This window comes from Lutra lutra, chromosome 9 (genome assembly GCF_902655055.1).
Source record: "Lutra lutra chromosome 9, mLutLut1.2, whole genome shotgun sequence".
In the NCBI taxonomy this organism is placed as follows: Eukaryota; Metazoa; Chordata; class Mammalia; order Carnivora; family Mustelidae; genus Lutra; species Lutra lutra.
In genome coordinates this window covers 58,679,304-58,700,248 of record NC_062286.1, presented here as the reverse complement: position 1 = coordinate 58,700,248, position 20,945 = coordinate 58,679,304, and the positions used below count along the sequence as shown (strand labels likewise).

General features: G+C 35.2%; 1 protein-coding gene across 4 annotated transcripts in view; it reads left to right on the top strand.

Moving 5' to 3' along the window:
• Nucleotides 1-20,945, top strand: part of AFTPH (aftiphilin) — a 66,911-nt gene that overhangs the window by 40,092 nt on the left and 5,874 nt on the right. The window contains exons 3-9 of one of the 4 annotated variants that reach the window (XM_047744575.1): nucleotides 461-612; nucleotides 2,883-3,009; nucleotides 3,426-3,482; nucleotides 6,773-6,895; nucleotides 13,265-13,325; nucleotides 14,866-14,949; nucleotides 18,817-18,940. In XM_047744575.1, coding sequence (XP_047600531.1) covers nucleotides 461-612; nucleotides 2,883-3,009; nucleotides 3,426-3,482; nucleotides 6,773-6,895; nucleotides 13,265-13,325; nucleotides 14,866-14,949; nucleotides 18,817-18,940 — 728 coding nt within the window. The other 3 variants (XM_047744576.1, XM_047744577.1, XR_007129950.1) reach the window with 3 other exon arrangements.

The following is a 20,945-nucleotide window of genomic DNA, read 5'->3' as shown; positions in this document are numbered from 1 at the left end:
ACATGAGTGGTAGTTGGAACATCTAGTGATAGAAGGAATATGAATGATGCTTGTTTGTTTTTCTGAATGTGTCTCTTTGTTTTTATTTTTGCTTTGGGTAGATTATGCACACTTTGAGGTTGCTTTCTCACTGTACAATTGAGTAATAATTTCTTCTTTGTGAATTCTGTAATAGATTAAATAAGATAATGTTTGTAAAGTACCAGATAACGTTGCTTGGCATTTAACTACATTAGTCACCACTATATCATTATGGTTACTTAATGTAATCATTTAGAACAGTTGTTCTTTGAGTAGTTTTGCTCCTTTCACTTAGTGTTTCCTGTACCTGAGTGGTAGTTAACCTCTCATAGTAGTGGAGAGGTTGTGGGGTTAGAGGTATATGTGTGTGTTGATGATAAAACTGACATCATTGAAATTAGAGAAATGAAAATAAACTTTTTGGGGTGTTTTGATGCAGACAGCTTTACTAAACCGCCTGGAGCGAATTTTCGAAGCATGTTTTCCTTCAATATTTATCCCTGGTACTGAAGAGGAAGTTACTTCCCTGAAGCACTTGCTGGAAACAAGCACCTTCCCAGTAAAATCGAGAGAGGCCTTAGCTGAAAGTGGGTAAGTAGTAGACAGTTTTTAGACAGCATGTCTATTTGTTAGTTTCAGCTGTTTTAACTTAGAAGCTTATCTTAAAGCATCAAGGTTCTGAAATGTTCTTGTAACACTGTGAATTTTTAAAAGGCAGATTGTGCTATTAAAATTCAAAAAACTCCCTGCTCCATTTTTGAATGCTTTTTAAAGTATTTCTAGATCAATATTCTCATTAATTTTATATATTATCTTTTGACTTCTGGTATGATAGATGAGAATTTAGACTACATCTGCTCCCTTCATGGTCCCTATATATATATTTTTTTATTTTTTAAATTCAGTTACCCAACACATAGTACATCATTATATTTATATCATAGTTTTTCATTCAGCTGGTATTTGGTATTTTCATTATTATAATTATGTAAATAGTGTTTATTGTCCACTATTAGAGCTTCTTCCTGGATATATAATGACCTCTCTTTTTCATTTACTAAGTCTTTTCCTACCCTCCAGCAGCCTGTTAATACTTGTGATCAAACCTGTCAGGCTAGCCATTCCATTTTTTTCCTGAGTCCTCCATCCTCCTATTCCAGTCTGGAATGGATTTAATCTAGGCTTCTTTTTTTTTTTTTTAAAGATTTTATTTATTTGACAGAGAGCACAAGTAGAGAGAGAGAGAGAGAGGAGGAAGCAGGCTCCCTGCCTAGCAGAGAGCCTGATGTGGGACTCAATCCCAATACCCTGAGATCATGACCTGAGCTGAAGGCAGAGGCTTAACCCACTGAGCCACCCAGGCAGCCCCAATCTAGGCTTCTTAAACACATGTTGTCTTGGGACTTCCCTTCACTTATAGCCCATTTTGGTGGAACACATCCTCTAATAGCCTCCTGAGAAATGAAGTACAGGGGTGGTAAATTTTTACTTTATTCTGCCCTCACATTAAATTTATAATTTAGGATTTTTTGTTATTGGTATTCTGAAATTCACAATGAAGTGTCTTGATGAGACTTTTCATTCATTGGACTGAACACAGGTGTACAGTCTTTCAGTGTGGAGACTGCTGTTCTTCAGTATTGGGCAATTCTCTTGTATTGACAGGAACCTTCCCTCCATTGTTTTCTTTCTGGAACTCCTTATTATTAGATGTTAGAGGGTCTAGATTGATTTTCTGATTTTAATTTCAGAATTATTCCTATTCTTGTACTCTTCTCTTGCATTTCATTACTCTCCACCTCTGGACACATTCTCTCCCTCTGTGCAAGTCTCTCCTTCATCTCTTTTTGTAACCTCAGTGCTTGTGGTTCAGGGTTTTAAGTACCTCTTAATTTCTTTAAAGATGAAGATTATTATTTGCTTCTTGGTGTTTTGGAGGGTGATTTCTGAGAAGAAAAGGGGACAAAAAGGTTTATGCTTTACCATCTTAAAACCATTTAGATGTGTTATTTAAAAATACGCTAGTTGGGGCGCCTGGGTGGCTCAGTGGGTTAAAGCCTCTGCCTTCGGCTCAGGTCATGATCTCAGGGTCCTGGGATCGAGTCCCGTATCGGGCTCTCTGCTCAGCAGGGAACCTGCTTCCCCCCCTCTCTCTGCCTGCCTCTCTGCCTACTTGTGATCTCTGTCAAATAAATAAATAAAATCTTTTTAAAAAAATAAAATAAAAATATGCTAGTTGTTCAAATAGACCCAGGAATCTCTCCAGGAGATTCCTTTTTGGGATATAACACAACTCTACAACAAAACACACCATAAAATACAGGAAGATATTTTTGCCTAAACTAACAATAGGAGCTGAACAGTAAAAACAACTTACTTAAACTATATGGTTTTGTGGCCAAATAAATAATGATACATTCTGTCAGTAGAACACTATACCGCTATTGAAAAAGTTATACATGTAGATGAAGAAATGCTTAAAATCTGAAAAAGATTACAAAATTCTCTATATATTATAATTGCAGCTGTGTTTGTGGGTCAGGATTCAAAGAGAAAAAAAGCACCAATATTAAATGGCTCTAGTAATTTGGTGGAAGGTTGAGTGATTTCTTCTTTTAAATGTTTTTGCTTTACAGTTAAAAAAAAAAAAAAAGCTAAATCTTGGTTGTTTACTGGCATATTGTTCCAAATGAGTTTAACTTAGCTACTTTAATGACTAAGTGGTGGTTGTTGATTTTATTCAAATGGTAGTTGTATACTCATGTTAAATGCAAGATTGATTAGAATGTGTAACATTTCACCATCACATTAAAGCTAGAATCCATGATGAATTCATGGTGGCTTTGTCATGACCTTTGCAGGGAACTTCTGGATGTGTGGACGGAGCTCCAGGATATCAATGATGCACATGGCTTGAGATATCAGTGGGGCGGCTCCCATAGCAACAAGAAGCTTTTGTGCTCCTTGGGAATAGATACTCGAAACATTGTGAGTTTTGTTAATACCTTGGAAATCCTTTAGTGGGCCTATGAGTGTTTTTAAATTCTGTTACAACTTCTGATCAAGTTGCAATAAGCTAGTTGCTCAGAAAAATTAATTATTAGTTGTCTTAAATGCTCATGTATTTTGAATATGGCAACCTCTAAACATAAGTCTAAATTTTTCTCTGGTCACTATTTCTTATTTTAAGAAAAGGTTGTTTTAGTGTTTTTCTGTTATTTATAAAATGAAGGTATTGGACTAAGAGATCAAAAATATAATCCCATATGGGCAATTTAATAATTTATTGTATTTATTTTTCACAGTGTATATAATAAAGCATTCCAAGCATATTTTAACTGTTTCATTGTATGCCATAGCATTCTCTTAACTATGTGTTCTTTTTCTCTAACACATGTATGTAGCTCTTCACGGGTAATAAGAAGCAGCCTGTTATAGTGCCCATGTATGCAGCAGGATTGGTAAGTACAAAAAATGTCTCCGCAAATTTATCATTGCTCCATTCTGTAAAATTACCTTACATGGCATAACATGGAAAGTGTATTTTAAGGGGCACTTGGTGTGAGAACATTAAATGATTAACTATTAATTTCCTTTTTGATGTCATAAATCCCTTCAAGTCTTGATTTAAGGACATTTTTCCATATTCTATTAATTAAAGATTCTGTTTTGTTTTAGTTGGAAGATTATTTTTATCCTAGTAATAATGGTGCTCATAACTGTAAATGTATCTTTGGAGGTCTTGCTCTTTCTTCCTTTTTTTTTTTTCTTTCTAAATTTGCTTTTAAAAAGTGGAAGCTGAAGTACCTGAGGGCTTAGATATCGTGTGTTTGAATCCAGTTGTGAGAAATTTTAAATGATGCATTAGTGAAGCTATGGATGTATATGAAAATTTAGGAATACCATATGATAGTAATTGAAAATGAGCCAGGACCCATAATTGGTTCTTAGTTTTGCCCTTAATTTTTTAAATGTGTTCAGTTTTGTTTTTTCAGGTAGGCCAGGTAGTCCAGGATAACTAAGGAATTTTCTTTCTGTACCTTATCAAGACTCACGCTTTAGATGTGTTTGTGTTTTTGGCATGTCTTTGAGTTATTGGTGAAAAAAATGTTCTGTCTATTAAACAAGATTTTTTTTTTTAACCAATAACTTGAAAATAAGGTAAAAATACAGTGTTTAAGAAAAAATAACTAATTTGGTATGGGATTTAAATTATACAACCCTTTATGTGCATGCAAAAATGAATTTGCTGTGAAACTTGACCTTCTTTAATGTAGCATTTTCCCCCGAATAAGTTCTTTTTTTTTTTTTTTTTTTTTTTTAAAGATTTTATTTATTTATTTGAGAGAGAGACAGTGAGAGAGAGCATGAGCGAGGACCGAATAAGTTCTAATTATAGATAATGAACTGGAATGTTTTACTTTGTTTCCCTTTTTGTAGTTTTATGGAATTAGACAAAAACTTTTTTTTTTTTTAAGATCTTATTTATTTGACAGAGAGATAGAGACCACAAGTAGACAGTGGTAGGCAGAGGGAGAGGGAAAACAGGCTCTCCACTGAGCAGAGAGCCTGATGGGAGGTCCATCCCAGGACCCTGAGCCAAAGGCAGAGGCTCAACCGACAGAGCCGCCCTGGTGCCCAAGACAAAAACTTTTCTGTGCTTCAGCCTTTTAATCAGTTTCTGCTCCTTTATAAATATAAATGTAGCTTATCTGATATTTTCAAAACACCGTAATTATCCTTATACTTACTTCTGTTGTGGTAAATATAATGGAGAACATTCTTCAACTTTTTGGTTATTTGTATCTCTTTTTCCCTCAAGTAGCAGCATTCTGGAGATTGTTGGTGTTACTGTCACTTCTGAGTAGAAACTATGAATTCAGTTTGTACGAGTTTTCATTCAGTACATTGGGAGCAGTAACCTACTTAATCCTTATGTGTAGGCTCAGCACATTAGCCAGTCCTTTGAATTTTGTGAGGAGTTAGAGACTAATATTTTTGCTTTATTTTCCTACTTTAATTACAATCTTTATTAGTAATTTTTATAAGCTTTTAATACCAAAGTTTATTTAGTAAATACACCTCTTCTCCATCTTTATGATAACTTACACTTAAAAACTTATTCTTTTTCATATCTGGTTTCAAATTTTAATTGTAACGGAATATTTTCCATGGTGCTTCACACAGATGAAGTGTTCAGTGTCTTTTGGTCTCATCTGGAGGAATAAGACCTGAAATGATGGTTTAAGTCACTCGTTCTCTGACCTTAATATCCATCATAATTGCTTGGAAGACGTGTTAAAACAGAATGCTGGGCACCACCCCGCCCAAGTTTCTTATTCAGTAGGGGTAAGGCTGCACAACTGAAAAGTTCCCAGGTGGTACAAAAACTACTGATTGGGGACTACTTTGAGAACCACTGGATATAAGGGATAGTTCATGTTAGAAAAGTCGGCTAAGGCTGGGAATTGCATCGTCTTTATATAAGGATGCACTGGATAGAAAGCCTGTATGATGTATAAGCTCTTGAGTTAGTGAATTTATTTTCATTCAAGCTGCTGGAGTAAAGCCTTTCACAAATGCCATTGTTAAGAATTGAATCTGTAAACTGCTTTAGTTAGCATTTGTCCTATTTTTTGAGAAGAAGGGGGATTGTTCTGAAAACTTGTCCTTAGAAATTTACAGATTCTGACCTTACTGTCGTAACTGCTTTGATATTTTTCCCCCAGTAAAGGAAGACTTTTGTGTAGTTTGGTTGATAAATATTCAAGAGTTTATCGAGTATTATTTTTTAAGATTTTATTTATTTATATGACAGAGAGAGACTACAAGTAGGCAGAGTGGCAGGCAGAGGGAGAAGCAGGCTCCCTGCTGAGCAGAGAGCCCAATGTGGGGGCTTGATCTCAGGACCTTGGGATCATGACCTGAGCCAAAGGCAGACGCTTAACTGACTGAGCCACCCAAACGCTCCTTGAGTATTATTTTAAAATGTATTAAAGCTTAGCTTTTTTTCAGGCCATTAACTGATGATTACCCATTATTATTAGTGTTTGGTAAAGTATTGATACAGAATGTTGGGGTGGGTTTTTTTTTTTCCTTCTTTATTTCTACCTCCACCTTCCTGAATACCTTCCTTTCTTACTCAGAGAGTGTGTTAGATTTGTAACACATCTAGAGGAACATGTAACATGTTTTCCCCTCTGAAATGGCTGTGTCTCTGCTTTGCTAATCCCAGAAACTAAGTATTAAGGCTCCCATCCTTTAGTGTAGGTAGGATCAAATACTAAATTTACATTGAAGCATGTAGTCATCATCACATTAGATGGCATGTTTTAGAATTCTTGCTTCTCCAAGCACCACCATGGTATAAAGGGTACAAAGGGTGTCCTCTTCTGAGTTCCAGTGTCTGAAACATCATAATATTGTTGGAGTCTTAGGGCCTTGATATAATCTGTGGTGCTTGCCCTCCCCTCCCCCCGCCATCCCAAATTGCTTATGCTTTTGTGTAGCAGAGAGAACTAGATACTTTTAAGACCAAACAAATACAGTTTGGATTCCAAAGTTCTATTGTAAAACATTTTCCATTACAGTACTAGAAGATCATCTCTAAACAAAATTTAAGAATAGTTCCTTTTTGTCTTTAGTACTTTCCAAATGACTTGGTTTTTTACTTTCTGCTAGACTGACTTTCTCATAAAGTTTGAGTTGATTTCTCTCCGTCTTCCACTAATGGCTAATATGCCTTTTTCAGGGTATGTTAGAGCCCACCAAGGAACCACTGAAACCACTCTCTGCTGCAGAAAAAATTGCTTCCATTGGTCAGACAAACACCATGTCACCAGAAATGAACACATGTACATCTGACCAATTCCAGGTAAAAATATCTGTATGTGTATTGATACATTTATGCATGTATACACACACATATGTCCAGAAAGACACAGTGTTTCCCATAATATATAACTTTTAGTTTAAAATATTTTAAAAATTGATTTAGAGATGGACATGATTTTGATTACTTATTAACATCCCTTGCAATACAATAAACAAGCTATCTTTAATTTTCAAAAAAGGCACAATTTGAGAACTGGCTGGTTTTGGGTAAGTTCTTTAAACCTTTCTAGGCCCTAATTTCCTTACCTATAAAATGAAGAGTTTGAAGCAGGCATCTCTAAAAATCCCTTACAGCCTGAACACTGTATGATCATAATTACTGACACACCAATCTGGTAAGTACTGATTTTCAAAATAATTGGGAAACACTGCATTTACACCAGCTCTTCAAATCTGCTAATGTGTGTTTTTCTGGAAGCCTGGAAATTTTGTAAAGTAATAAAATTAGGTGTGTTTATTACATCAAAAACTGTTGTTTTGAGAGTTTGAATAAAAATATTACTTAAGGTAAAAATGATGTGGCCTTTACAAAACATTATTTGAATTAAGAAAAAAATCTGTCTTACCTTTCTTATCTTTTACCACCTTGGCACCATTAAGCACAATTTTTTTTTCCAGTCTAACATGTTTATTATCAAAGCCACCCCCCTCACTTTTTTATCTGGGGAAAAATTTGCTTACTCTTCCCACATCAAATTAGAAAACTCAGTTTTTTAGAAGATTAATATTTTATATTAATACTTACATTAATATTAATCACTAATATTCTTAATATTTATTAATAATAAAGGTTAAAATATTAATACGTGAACATTGCCATGTTTGTCACTCCTTACCTTCAATATCATCTTCAGTTTTATCTAACACAAAAATGTGTATTTGGACAGCCGTTCCCAAAATGTGTGTTCCATTGAACGCTAATCCCCAGAGAAGCTCTACTAAAGGAGGGTTCCAAGGGGAAGTAAGTTTGGAAAATTTTTCATATCATATCCTTTAACCACCCCTGGAGATTCTCAGCACACAATTAAGGACTCTGGAGAATCCTGCAGTGAATAACCTTATTTAATTATTTCTTAAATTTACTTGGCCACAGGACCCATCTCTGCAGGGACCAGAGGAAAAGAGTCACGACACCCATAGAACTAGTATTTTAAAGAATATGCTTTAGAAAATAATGATACAAAGCAAAGTCCTACCCTTTCACATGTGTTTCAAGGAACATCTAATACTACTGCTGTGCGCCACTCTGGTTTATACTTGAGCATAGCTTAAACATCCCTTTGAAGTCGATTTATTACTAGCCCTGAAACAGTGGGCAAGGAGGCCTGAGGCATAAAATGCCTGGCCTTGTTGATGGTTGGGAAACAGACAAGGAGGTTTGGGCACATTTGTCTCAGCAGGTAGACTCTGTCCTTAATTATCTTTCTTTAATTGCCCGTATATTGTTCTCTGACTGTCAGCTTCCCTCCCAGGCGTGCCCTGCATAAGCAGATTCCAAAATTACTTCTCCCACAGCACCTTCCCACTTCGGCCTTAAGCAAGGTTTTTCTTCCAGCAGTGTTGGGTGTTAGGATAAGAATTTGAACTACCTGGTTCAAACTGCCTGCTATGTTTACTGAAAATGAAGCCACTTGTTGCTAGTTTTGCTTGCCGACGCCAACTCCTCCTCCTCTTCTCCCCCATCCAAGCACTTCTCTGTGTTACAGCCCCATAAACTTGCTTATTTTATCAGAGTTAGCTCTCACCTGTCCTTTTTGCCCCTAGCTAGCTTAATCAATCTCATATATTTTATTTTAGTCACACCTCATATTTATTACCTTTCTTACAGAATTTAATTATAAATGACTAGAAGTCTAGATGATTTAATTTAAAAAGTATGTTAATTTAATGGAACTTTTAATGGAAATTAATGTGTATTAATTTAATGGAGGTCAGTCATAGCTCCATGGTAGGTGTTTAGCTGCTGCTATCTTTTTACATGTACACACCCACCTCTACATTTGTAATCAAAGGACTATTGTCCCCCTAGTCATAGGCAAGTATAGAAGTTTTCAGCAGCATTTAAGCATATCTTACTTTTTTGCTGGAACATGGAACTTTGGTCTCTTGCTAATTATATTTTTTAAAAAAACCTCTTAATCACATCCTTTTATTCCGTTTAGTGAACACATCTCTCTTGTTAATCCAGTACTTAGGTGTAATTTTTAAAAAGTTTATTCTGTACTTTTTTGTGGTAGTTCGTGATCCTCATTAGCTTTCACTTTTAGGCTTTTTTGGGAGCCAATGAAAATAATATTTCCCAGTGGAAGTTGTTGTTCAAACTTAGTTCCGAATGAACTTGAGCTTCTCTCAGTCTTCATTCTTTTTTTTTTTTTTTTGAAAGATTTTATTTATTTATCAGAGAGAGAGAGGAAGAGAGAGTGAGCACAGGCATACGGAGTGGCAGGCAGAGGCAGAGGGAGAAGCAGGCTCCCTGCCGAGCAAGGAGCCCGATGTGGGACTCGATCCCAGGACTCTGGGATCATGACCCGAGCCGAAGGCAGCTGCTTAACCAACTGAGCCACCCAGGCGTCCCTCTCAGTCTTCATTCTAACATACAATTAAACTGAACACTTCAGTATTTATGTCAGAATTTTGTGCTGAGATGCCTCACCTTCTTCACTAAATTATATGATCTTTGCTTGGCTCCTTACCCCTGAGTCAAGTTAAATTATTTTTAAAACATCTCAAATGAATTGTAAGATTCCCTTTATATAAAGCAGTATTTCTTACCACTATTCTTTGGCAGTCAGTGTGTATATCATTTTTACTTTACATTTTGGCCATGCAGTAATACTCTTAAGTCTTCCCACTAGTCATAATATCTCAAGGAAATGGCCATAGACTTTAGTGCTGAAGTTCAGCAAAATGTATCAGGAAAGATCTGGTTTCTTTTGTTGTCTTGTTTTGTCAACCATACACCAAACCTTGCTTTTATGTTTTTATATTGGCACCACTAACAGTGACTTTCAAACTTAGCATCATTGTTTAATTCTCATCATGACTGCCTGTTTTCTAATCTGTCTGTTCTGTCTCAGTTTTGGTACCCACTGGATTTTTCTTATTTCTTCCAAATTAGTTTATACTCATTACTCTAATAACCAATACATCTTGTGTTTAGGAGCTGGATGACTTACTAACCACTGCTCCTGGTGTTTTTTCCAGGATACTTTTACCTGAAAAGAGAACTTATGGGCAAAAAGCAGTAGTGATACTTCTGTTGTTTTGTTTTTCAGAAAGCTTTATTCGCTGAATTTCAGGGTCACATCACTCATAGTGCCATTACTGACCTCCCTGGTAAGATCAGTGTGCTAGCCACACTCCAGCCACTGCTGAGTAGTCAGCTCTCTGGCTAGCAGTTACCCAGCTAGTCACTACTTAGCAAATTTCCTCTTAGACCACTTGATGTAGCTCTTTCATTTGTGAATCAGAATTTTAAAGTTAGAAGAAAGAAAAAAATGATTATGTGGCATTGTGCTCTTTTTTACATTAAGAGAACATATTTGGAGAGGCTAAATGGTACACCTAAAATCATTAATCAGTAGTACAGCTAGGACTAGAACCCAAGTCTGTGATCTCTAGTCCCCAAGGGGGGGGCGCTTTTTTTTTTTAAGTAAGCATTCTTTGTCTTTATTCACAAATGATATGTTCATCTACACAGAAAATTCCAATGAATTTATAAGAAAAAATGACAGTAATGCCAGTTAGTGAATTTAGCGAAATTTCAGGGTCTCAGATCAATATTAAAAAATGAACCTATATTTCTATATATATTAAAAACAAGGATTGGAAATTGAAATAAAAAGCACGTTATTTACCAAAGCAACAAAACCATGAAATACTTAGGAATAAATCTAAATGTACTTAATTTTCCTCATTTCATTCTTTTTTATTTCAAGTTTTTAAACTCCAGTTAGTTAACATAAAGTGTTCTTGCTCTTTTTTATTAAGACCTTTTTTCCTTTAGTGCTTTTAGTTGCTGTAGTAATCATTCATACCACATTGCTTGAAGTTGTTTTAAAGATTTTATTTATTTATTTGAGAGAGAGAGAGAGACAGAGTGAGAGAGCATGAGAGGGGAGGTCAGAGGGAGAAGCAGACTCCCCATGGAGCTGGGAGCCTGATGTGGGGCTCGATCCCAGGACTCCGGGATCATGACCTGAGCCCGAAGGCAGTTACTTAACCAACTGAGCCACCCAGGCGCCCTACAGTTGTTTTAAAATGCTTCATTCAGTGCTTTCTCTTTAAGTAGCCTTCCTCAGCAGTGCCATTTGTTAGCTTATAATTGCTCAGGTCTTCTGTTTTACTTCTGTCTTACTTCCATTAAATGTTGATTCGTGTTTTAGCACCTCATTATTATAATATTGGCTATGTCTTCAAAATGCCATACACCTGTATAAGAATCTGAAATTTCAGCAAATCATGAAATGTTTCTAAGCAACCAGCTACTTGACATCGTTTAGGTAAAACATGTTAATGAAAGAGATTTGCTCCATTTAGCCAGAAATTTTGCTATTGCGTAAACCTGGGTGTTATCCATCCAGTCATTAGGACTGAAGGTTTCACTAATCTCTAAGGAGAATAATAGGAGTTGAATCTGTGGGAATACTTAAGAGGTTTTTGTTTGTTTTTGAGATCAGCTAAAGAAGATCTTTTCTAAATGTTTATTAGTCTTGTAGGTAGGTTATAAACTAGATTTTCACCAGCATTATTTCTAATTTTATTTGAAATAATTATAGAGTCACAGGAACTTGCAAAGATAGTACAGAGGAGATGCTTTGTAGCCTTCTCTAGTTTCTCCCCTTAATTGCATCTTAATTATGGCATAATATCAAAACAAGGGATATGACTTGATTACAATGTGTGTATAGTTCTGTGTCATTTTATCATGTGGACAGATTTGTGTAACCACCACCACAATCAAGATACATGACTCTTCACCACCATAAAGAACTGTCTTAACAGCTGTCCCCACCCCCAACTATCCCTAATGCCCTGGGAACCACTAATGTGAGGACTTTGCTTTGTTTATACCTCCCTCTTCAACCTCCAGGCCTGACCTGATTTAGGAAAGACTGAATGCGTAATAGTAACATGCCTGTCACTGGTATCCCAGTTATCAAGACAATTGTATTATAATATCATGGGATTAGACTTCAAAAAATAACCAATTCATGCTCCTTTCCTACAGGGAACAAGTCTTTATCTACACACCAAAAAAATGAATGTAAAGTTTTAATAGTACCTACCTTTAATAGTACCTACCTTAAAATAAAGCATAGTGGTAAGCGATACCAGAAAAAAAAAGAAGACAGCAGCAACATGTTGGTATTGAGAGTCTGTCAGAACACAGGCTTTTTCAGTGTTGTCAGCACCACCCTAAAATAAAAGAAGAAAGAAAATCGGGAATTCCAATTTTTTCTTATTAAGATTGTTCTTAAAGCAATGGTCATTTTTTAAATGTTTTGTATTTTCCATCTTACATGTATCGTTTGCTCAATTTATCCTTATGTGTCAACAAAATTTAAAATTTAAAAACCTAGAATATTCAAATGAGCTCTGAGTATACTTTTTCAGTACATTATTTTAAAAATTAAGTTCTGATACTGATTATAAATAATTACTAAAGTTGATTTAAATTTTTTTTTTAATTTAGTTCCTATTTACTGGCCCATAATTTTCTTTGTAATTTGGGAAATTGTAAAGAACCAGAGACCTTGGTCTTTAAACCTTCTCGTTTTTTTTTACAAAGAGACCAACTAAGTTAAGCTACACATGGTCATGCAGCTAGTTATTTAGCAGTTACTTGGTCTTGAATAACTCAGATCTTATTTTCAGTGTGGTACCTTATCTATTCCATTAGACTGTCCACGGAGAAATTTTAAGTGGCTAGACATTTAATATAGAGTAGATCACTCTTTAGTGATAAAAGTCTGATTTTTTTTTAATATTTGAATTATAATCTAGCCAATAGTTTAAATCATAACTTGAGAATAGATTGAAATCTTGATATAGAATCAGTCCATAAAAATCTGGAAATGTAAAGTGAATTCCATTTCTCAAAGATAGTTTTTTGATATCAATAAGCTATATTGTTTGTCACTTTGTCAGTTTCAGTTTGTGTTCATATTTTTAGGTTACCTTCTGAAATTGTAAATTATCCCAATTTTGTCTTTAGGTACTTTATTGCCTAATGATTTTGCTATAATAGTTTTTGGGGGGTTTTTTTTTGTTTTTTGTTTTTTAAAGAATTCTTTATGTTGCTACAGCCTGTACTGATTAATTTTGATTTTTTGGTTTCCAACTCTAGGAGTCTCTACCACCCGTCCAGTTTGACTGGAGTAGCAGTGGCCTTACTAACCCTTTAGATGGTACGTCTCTCCGTAGAGCCTCTAGCACCAGAGCTAGAGTTAAGAAAGCTACAAAGTTCAGACAAACTTCTCTCTGCTGATTTCCTTTTTTGTTTGAACATAACTTCTTATCTTTGGAAATTCAGGCTTTCTTTCTGAATAGTAATTGCTCAAAAAAACAGCTGTTACTATTATTAACAGTAATAATGTCCATAAGTAGGTAGCAGTAGCTAGGTAAAATTTTAATTTATCTTAAGTCAAAAAAAAAAGCATCTTTTTTTTTTACAAGTATCTAAGTAGTTGAAATGATATTTTAGGTAGGACCAGTTTACTTGAAATTTGTTTCTGTAGTTTTAATTTGTGGAATTTTCTTGGATGCAAAGTCTTGTGGCTAGAGGCTGCTTAAAAAAAAGCACAAAGCACAATTATATAACCAAAAACAATGTGCAAATAGATCCATATTTACTGACTAAAAGTAGTTTTCAGATTTAATAATATTTTATAGTACACTTATTATGCAAATGGAAAATGAATGATTTTCATGATCCTTTTCTAAATCTTATCTCAAAATACTAGTAGGTAGTTCCAGAAATAATTGATTTCTCTCATGGCTTTAAGAGAAAATCCTGAAAAAGGAATAACATCCTAGTAATGTGGGTCTTTTAAAATAAATGACACAAAATGGTACTTTTCCAGTGCGTTGACACCACAAATTTTAATTGGACCCTAAAATACAATTATTCTTCCTGCTTATACTTCATAAGTTATTCAAGCCATTGTCTAAAACACCCGTCATTCTATCAGCTTTGCCTTAGATGAGGGGTCCTAGGACTTCTGAAAAGCATCCAATTGAATAACAGCGCTGAAGGAAAGCCTGGATGCACCTTTTGCTGTTGTCTGGTGTCTCGAATATTCAGTCAAATCATCATGCTTTTTATTAACAAACAACTTCTTTAAAACTGTATACTATTTCTGATTACTGTTTCAGAGTTAAAGGGGAACAGTACAGCTCGAGGTTGCACATCAGGGTAGGGCAGTTATGACAGTCCTTACGAATGTTACTTTAATTGAAACGAAGTTAATGTATTGGTGCGTGTCCTGAAACTGACTACTTGGTCACTTTTTAAAAATCATTAATTCAAAACCAACATTACTAACATGGAAAACTGACTTGGGCATGTACAGTAATTTACTGTTGGGCTGAGATTAAAGTATTGTTTCCCTTTAACGGGTACACTTTCCCCTTGGTCTTTCTGGTATGGCTTTGAATTTTGATTGAAAGAACTGAACTCCTAACTAAAACCTTACTAAGTGTTAAATTTTTTACTTTGTACATGAGAAAATGTACATTGAATTATTAAATTGTTACTTTAGAAATGTCCTTAGTAATGAAAAACTAATACTGTACACATTGTTTTAATGTTGATTTTAAAATATGTAATGACTACTAATTATAACCTGCATGTTCAAGTGTGTGTCTTACCCCTTTTTACACATAACCCCTCCTCCCTTGGCTTACCTTCTGTGTGGCTGCCTACCAACACGGTCACTGAATTTCAAGCTAGTGGAGGTTCCACTCTTCTGAACCTTGATTTCTTTGGGCCCGTGGATGACAGTAGCTCTAGCAGCAGCACCACAATCCCAGGTCAGCAGAGTGTTAAAACCACAATTCTGGTTTAATTACTAAAAGCATGACCACATCACTTGACTTTCCTATAAACAAGGAAACAAGTAGTTGTATTCTCTATATCTTTCTAATACTTTTCCTTTATCTATCTATTGTTATTTTCTAGTATCTGACTATAACAAATGACATCTGTGAAATGTGTTTTAAGGAAAGCTTTCTCAGTGTACCAGTCAGAGCTGAAAGTAGTTTCTAGGAATAAAGTAGCCCTAATGTCCTTAGACAGTTAAAGGCAGGGTTTTGTTTGGGGGTAAGGGGGTTCCTGTAAATGGAAAATGTGTATTTTATATGCTTATTTTTGAAAGCATATTCGATAAAGCCATTTGAAAAAAATACAGGTTTAGAGATACAAGACTATTTTAGTATACAAAGATGACTTTACATCGTAGTGCCTGTGGTAACAGAACCTCTAAAATTCTAGCATTCAGTTAGTTGTTTATTAATGCTAAGTGTATAATTAGGTTCCAAAATGTTAAGAGTCTAGCACTTAGTTCTATATAGATCCCACATAGAACTTAGTAGTTTTTATGTAGCTCTTAAATAGAAAGTATTGTTAGTTTTCCATGGAGAAAAAAGAAATGTTACAGAAGTTAATAGAAAATAATTACTATGAGATATTAAAAGCTAGAAATTAAAACTTACTGGAGTGCCTGTTAATGTTCAGCCCTGCGAAATTCAGTTTACTGACCAAAGGACTAATGTACTGTCGTTTTTTAACTGAATAAAAGATTAAAATATAATGGCATTTTTATGTTTACATTTTATTTGATATGATTTTAATGAATCCCTGTCATCCCTCCTTGTGATCTGGTAATCATGCCCATTGATCACCAGACAGCTGTTGGGGTGCTATATAGATACTGATACCCAGAATGCGTAGCAAGGATCCGTTTAGCCCCACTAGCAGCCAGTTACACAGCCAGCCTTGTTCCGGAGAATTTGCTGGTTTTGTCTATTCCGCTTGATACCCTGCCACTCACTTCCAGCAGTTCAGGAGCCATGGTGGGAAATGGGGAGAAGACCAAGAGAGTCAGATAAGGGTGAGCCTGGAACCCTGAACATCCTTCTCTAAAATCTGGTCATGGAAATCTCTTCTTACTCTAAGGAAGTTCCAAGGCCTTTAGGTAGAATGACTGGATTTCTCAAATCTAAGCCCCTGAATCATTTTCATTACTTCCAGGATTTTGCAAGCATATGAAAAAAAAACAAACTTATGTCTGGTTTTGACTTCAAAATGATATTTTACTATTTACTCAAATTACCTTTAAATACATTTGAGCTATGGAATGACCAGGATGAGCCTAATTAGCTGCTTTTAATTCTTAACTGGGGGGAAAAGACAACAAAGGTTTATGTATCATTTTCCTTATTACCTTATTCCCAAGAATGAATTACCAAACTCCATGTTTAACTTGCTCTCAGATTTGTTTTGTCATGAAGTGTATTATAATTTACATGAGTTCACTGCTTTTGGACACCTAAAACCTGGTTTAAATTTAATTCTTGATTACATTTCAAACTCAGTTAAGAACATAAAGAAGTACAGAAATTACATGATAACTAGGCTCAGTATACACAGCTTCAAGAAGAGCAAGTGGTTTCAGAAACTTAGAGCTGTAATAGAAGTGAAATTAGCATGCTGAAATGCAGTCCTCATTACTTTGAAACTTTTAAGTATTTTTGTTCCATATTTTCATTAATACGCTCTAGCTGCTGTATAAACTTGATTACTATAAATTTGCTTTGGCTTCTTTTTATTGCTATTGGGTTTTGTTAAAACTTACCATCAACCTATAGGTATCAACACCTTTCTCAGTATTCCATTTTACCACTTGCTTGCACTTTTTCCGACTTGTTTCTGGGAAAGTCATTTTGTCTTAGCTTGCGGTTATTTAATTATTTTGTGTGTGAGACTTAGGAGGTTGGCATAGAACTTGGTTGGCTAGCTTTAGTTATGTAACTAAACTATGCCTCATTAAGGTTCTGTAAAAAACAAAAACAAGCAGACTCCTCCATTAAAAAAAAATTACTCTCCAATTATTAGTATAGACTAAGTAATTATCCCTTTTTGAAAAATATAAAATATAGTCATGGCACTTTCCTGGGTTTTTTGGTTTGGTTTGGTTTGACTTGGTTTTTTTGTGATGGTGGTGGTTTTGTTTTGGGCAAGGGGGGATTGGGTTTTTTGTTGTCTTCTTTTTTTTTTTTTAATCTCCCACTTTATTCTTTGACAGCCAAGTGGCCAGTATTTTACAAACCCGACCAAATTTTTACTACCACTTTTCTGTTTGCAGTCAGAATACAGTTGTTTATTCTGCACTATATATTAGACATCAGTTTCAATTTTGTGGTTACTTGGAATCTAACCTTTCGCAGTGGAGGAAGGAGGTACTTTGGGTTCATTTGGTCCCCTACGGGTATCTACAATCTTTTTAGGATTTAATTGAAACTTACATCCTTACAGAGATACAAAGAAAGGGCCTCATTAAGTATTTTTTGAAACTGTACCTTAATGAAATACTAAGAACTTGGGAGAGTCAACAAACATTTTCTATAGCCTTCCTCCCTTGTTGGACATGATAACTGTGGAAGCTGCTTTTGCTTGTTTGATTTCTGTAAACATCTGAGATATGTGTTTACATCTGCCACTCATCTGCAAAGCTGGTTAATAGAAGGCAGTTTGTGATTTTTTTTTAACCTTAAAATATCTTAAAAAGAGGAAAATTAATAACAATAGTATTTACATTTATATATAATTTTCTCTGCCGATTTTCAGAACTTTTTTAGAAATAACAAGGAAAAACTGATGAAACTAATAAGACATTCTTCTCTTATAATCTGCATTTCTGCTATAATCTGAAACTACTAAACTTTTTACCTCAGGTAATTTGCTGGTACTGTAGAGAGTAGGGGATTTTTTTTTTTTTAACCTGAGGCTCTATTATCCAAAGTTGAGCTTGAGTTGAAAATATTTATTGTTCTTTTCATTGTTTTTGTAGTCAGTTATTTAATATAAATCTATATTCTTTGAAAATATAGAACTGTATATTTTAGTGAAGTCAAATCTAAGAGACTCAACTTCATTTTGAATTCCTTAAAACCAGGTCGAATATGAAACCAAAGAAATATAATTAACCCTTGAGACAGTTTTCATTTTGTCTAAAAGTAGTGCTTTTATTAGTTTTTCTGGGAATATTTTACCCTCCCTACTTCTGACCTGAAGAAAGAACAATGTGGTACATAATTTATCTTTAGTAATAATTTGACACTTCGAGTAATATTTTATGTCCTCGGGTGGTAAGAATATATTTAACCAAGTCATTTACTGTATTTGAGACTTTAGACTAGCTCCTAAATCTTTCAGTATGGAAAAAAGTATAATGGAGGTAAAATTGTTAGAGAGGTGTAGAGGGGGAGAAAATTCCAAAAATGAAGTTAATCAGTCCATTTAAACATTGAGGTACCTGTAACAAATCATGGCACTTTCTATAAAACATTGATAACTTTCATATCTCCAACAATCCAAAATTGTTTTCTACAGCAGATAGAAATTGTAGAAGTATTTGCATATCTACTACATAAATATTAGATGAATTAAGGCTGTATTTAATACCTAAGTGAGATTTTAAAAGTATTTTCCTACTTTATAAAAATTCTGAAAGTTGGAATCTATAATTTAAAAAATAAATGTAATATTAGTCTAAAGACATGTTGTGCTTATAAAAGACTCAGATGTTTACAGAATGAGTGCCTTTTGCATCTCGGATCGTGGCTGACTGAGTAACACCCTGCAGCTTGCCCTCACTGACTGTCGTTTTATACTATAAGGTGTGGATCCAGAGTTGTATGAGTTAACAACTTCTAAGCTGGAAATCTCCACCTCAAGCCTCAAAGTGACTGATGCATTTGCAAGACTCATGTCCACAGTAGAGAAGACAAGCACATCTACCAGGTAAACAGCTAGTGTTCATTATACCCTAAATTTTGAATTTAGGAAAGCAATTAAGTTGACGGTATTTCAATATATTGTAGTAAAATGCACTTTCTATTTATCAGATGATGCCTAATTCCGAAAAACAGTTACCAAATTATGTTTAATTACGGACTTTATTAGAGCAGAGCTATTTCGTAAGAAGCTGGAAAGGGCTGCAGATGTGGTTTTTTTCTTTTTACCCCCCTCCCTCGGCCAAACTTTGTTGAGAAGAATTCTGATTAAGTATTGAGATCATAAGCCTTTTTAGAAACTGTCCCTCTTTCCCTTCATAACCACTGAGATGATGATCACTTTCACACTCCCAGTCACTTAGGCTAGACTTTCTACCCCTCACCTAAGCTGGAGTAGGTGAGGCAATGGCTACTCTTATTTTCTGCATTTTTGCTGATGTGCAGCACCTCTGATGTGGGAATTGAAGCCTTGCTTAGCCAAGCTTTCTGGGAGGCCCCTCAGGGATATGGCCTTTAGAAAAGCAGTGTTGGAACCAAACGGAAGGAATGTCACTTGGGCCCTGTGCTCAGGATTCAGGAAACCTTTAGTTTTACATAATTTAGCACCGAACAGTAAGCCATTGCTTAGACATGTTAGCCATAAGAATAGGCCAGTTCCTCAGAAGAGGTAGTCATTGTGAACCCAGAGACCACAACTGTTGGAGCAAATACTGGTTGATAGGAGCACCAGCTTCGCTGTTCCAAATGCGTTGTTCATCAGCATTTTCAAGTGGAAATATTTACCTGCTAGTGGCCCACTTTGGCAGAAGTATTATAGCCCTTACTCCTCAACAAATAAACTGTTTCCATGTAAGATTCAGATTTATCTTTTGAAGCAGTTCTTCTATAGAAAAACAACCATTTAAAAAAAAAAAAAAAAACCTTTTTCTTTATAAAAAATGCTTACCAGGCTTAAAACTGTAGTTTGAATTATCCCATTGCCTTTCAAACTGTGTTGTGTGCTTAAATATCCATTCATTCAACAGATATAAATTATTAATAATATTTATAATTATAAAAGAAGCATTGTTATGTATTTTGTAATTGTGGATACTCTTAACTTCTCCCTAGAATAATTTACAGAGTGCACATACCATAGATTCTCTTATTCTCATTGTTCCCATGTCTTTGGGGTAAAGCCTCCTCTTAAGTGAACCTATTTGTAAATGAATCCTCTGTAGATTCTTTTAGCTCACTTTATAATTTTTCTCTTTCCCCCCAAATCATATTTTCAAATTGAAATTCTCAAATTTCTCGTCCATTTTTTCTATATATGTTAGCTAAAAGCTACTGCACATTTGACTTTAAAAAAAAATACTGATGCTTTTATTGTTTGGGCTTTTTTCCCCTGTCATTTTTAGGGCAGCCTTCTCTAAGGACAGTACTACTGTTTCATTACCCTTGTCCTGCAGTGTCACTGAATGAACTATGGTAGAGTTTCCAAAGTCCCATAATGAGAATTCAGTCTTTGTGCCATTAGGAGGAGCTCTATACCACATTGTTAGCTTGCTTGCTCTCCTAACTGTAACTCATCCTTGAAACATCCCATGTACACCAGGGAACTTGAACAACTCCTATCACTTTAAGAAATTATTTTCATTGTTTCCCTTATTCTGTACTACTACAGAATGAACTAGAACCATTGTGTGTATCCTAAGGTGAGTGTTATAACTGCACCAAATTGCTCTCTAGTATCTGTCCAGCTTCACGTTTAAAACATAACAAATGGGGGCATCTGGGTGGCTCAGTGGGTTAAAGCCTCTGCCTTCAGCTCAGGTCATGATCTCAGGGTCCTGGGATTGAGCCCCGCATTGGGCTCTCTGCTCATTGGGGAGCCTGCTTCCTCCTCTCTCTCTCTCTGCCTGCCTCTCTGCCTACTTGTGGTCTCTGTCAAATAAATAAAATCTTTTTTAAAAAAATAAATAAAACATAACAAATGGGGGGGCGAAATGAGTTGCCAACTCATTTCAATT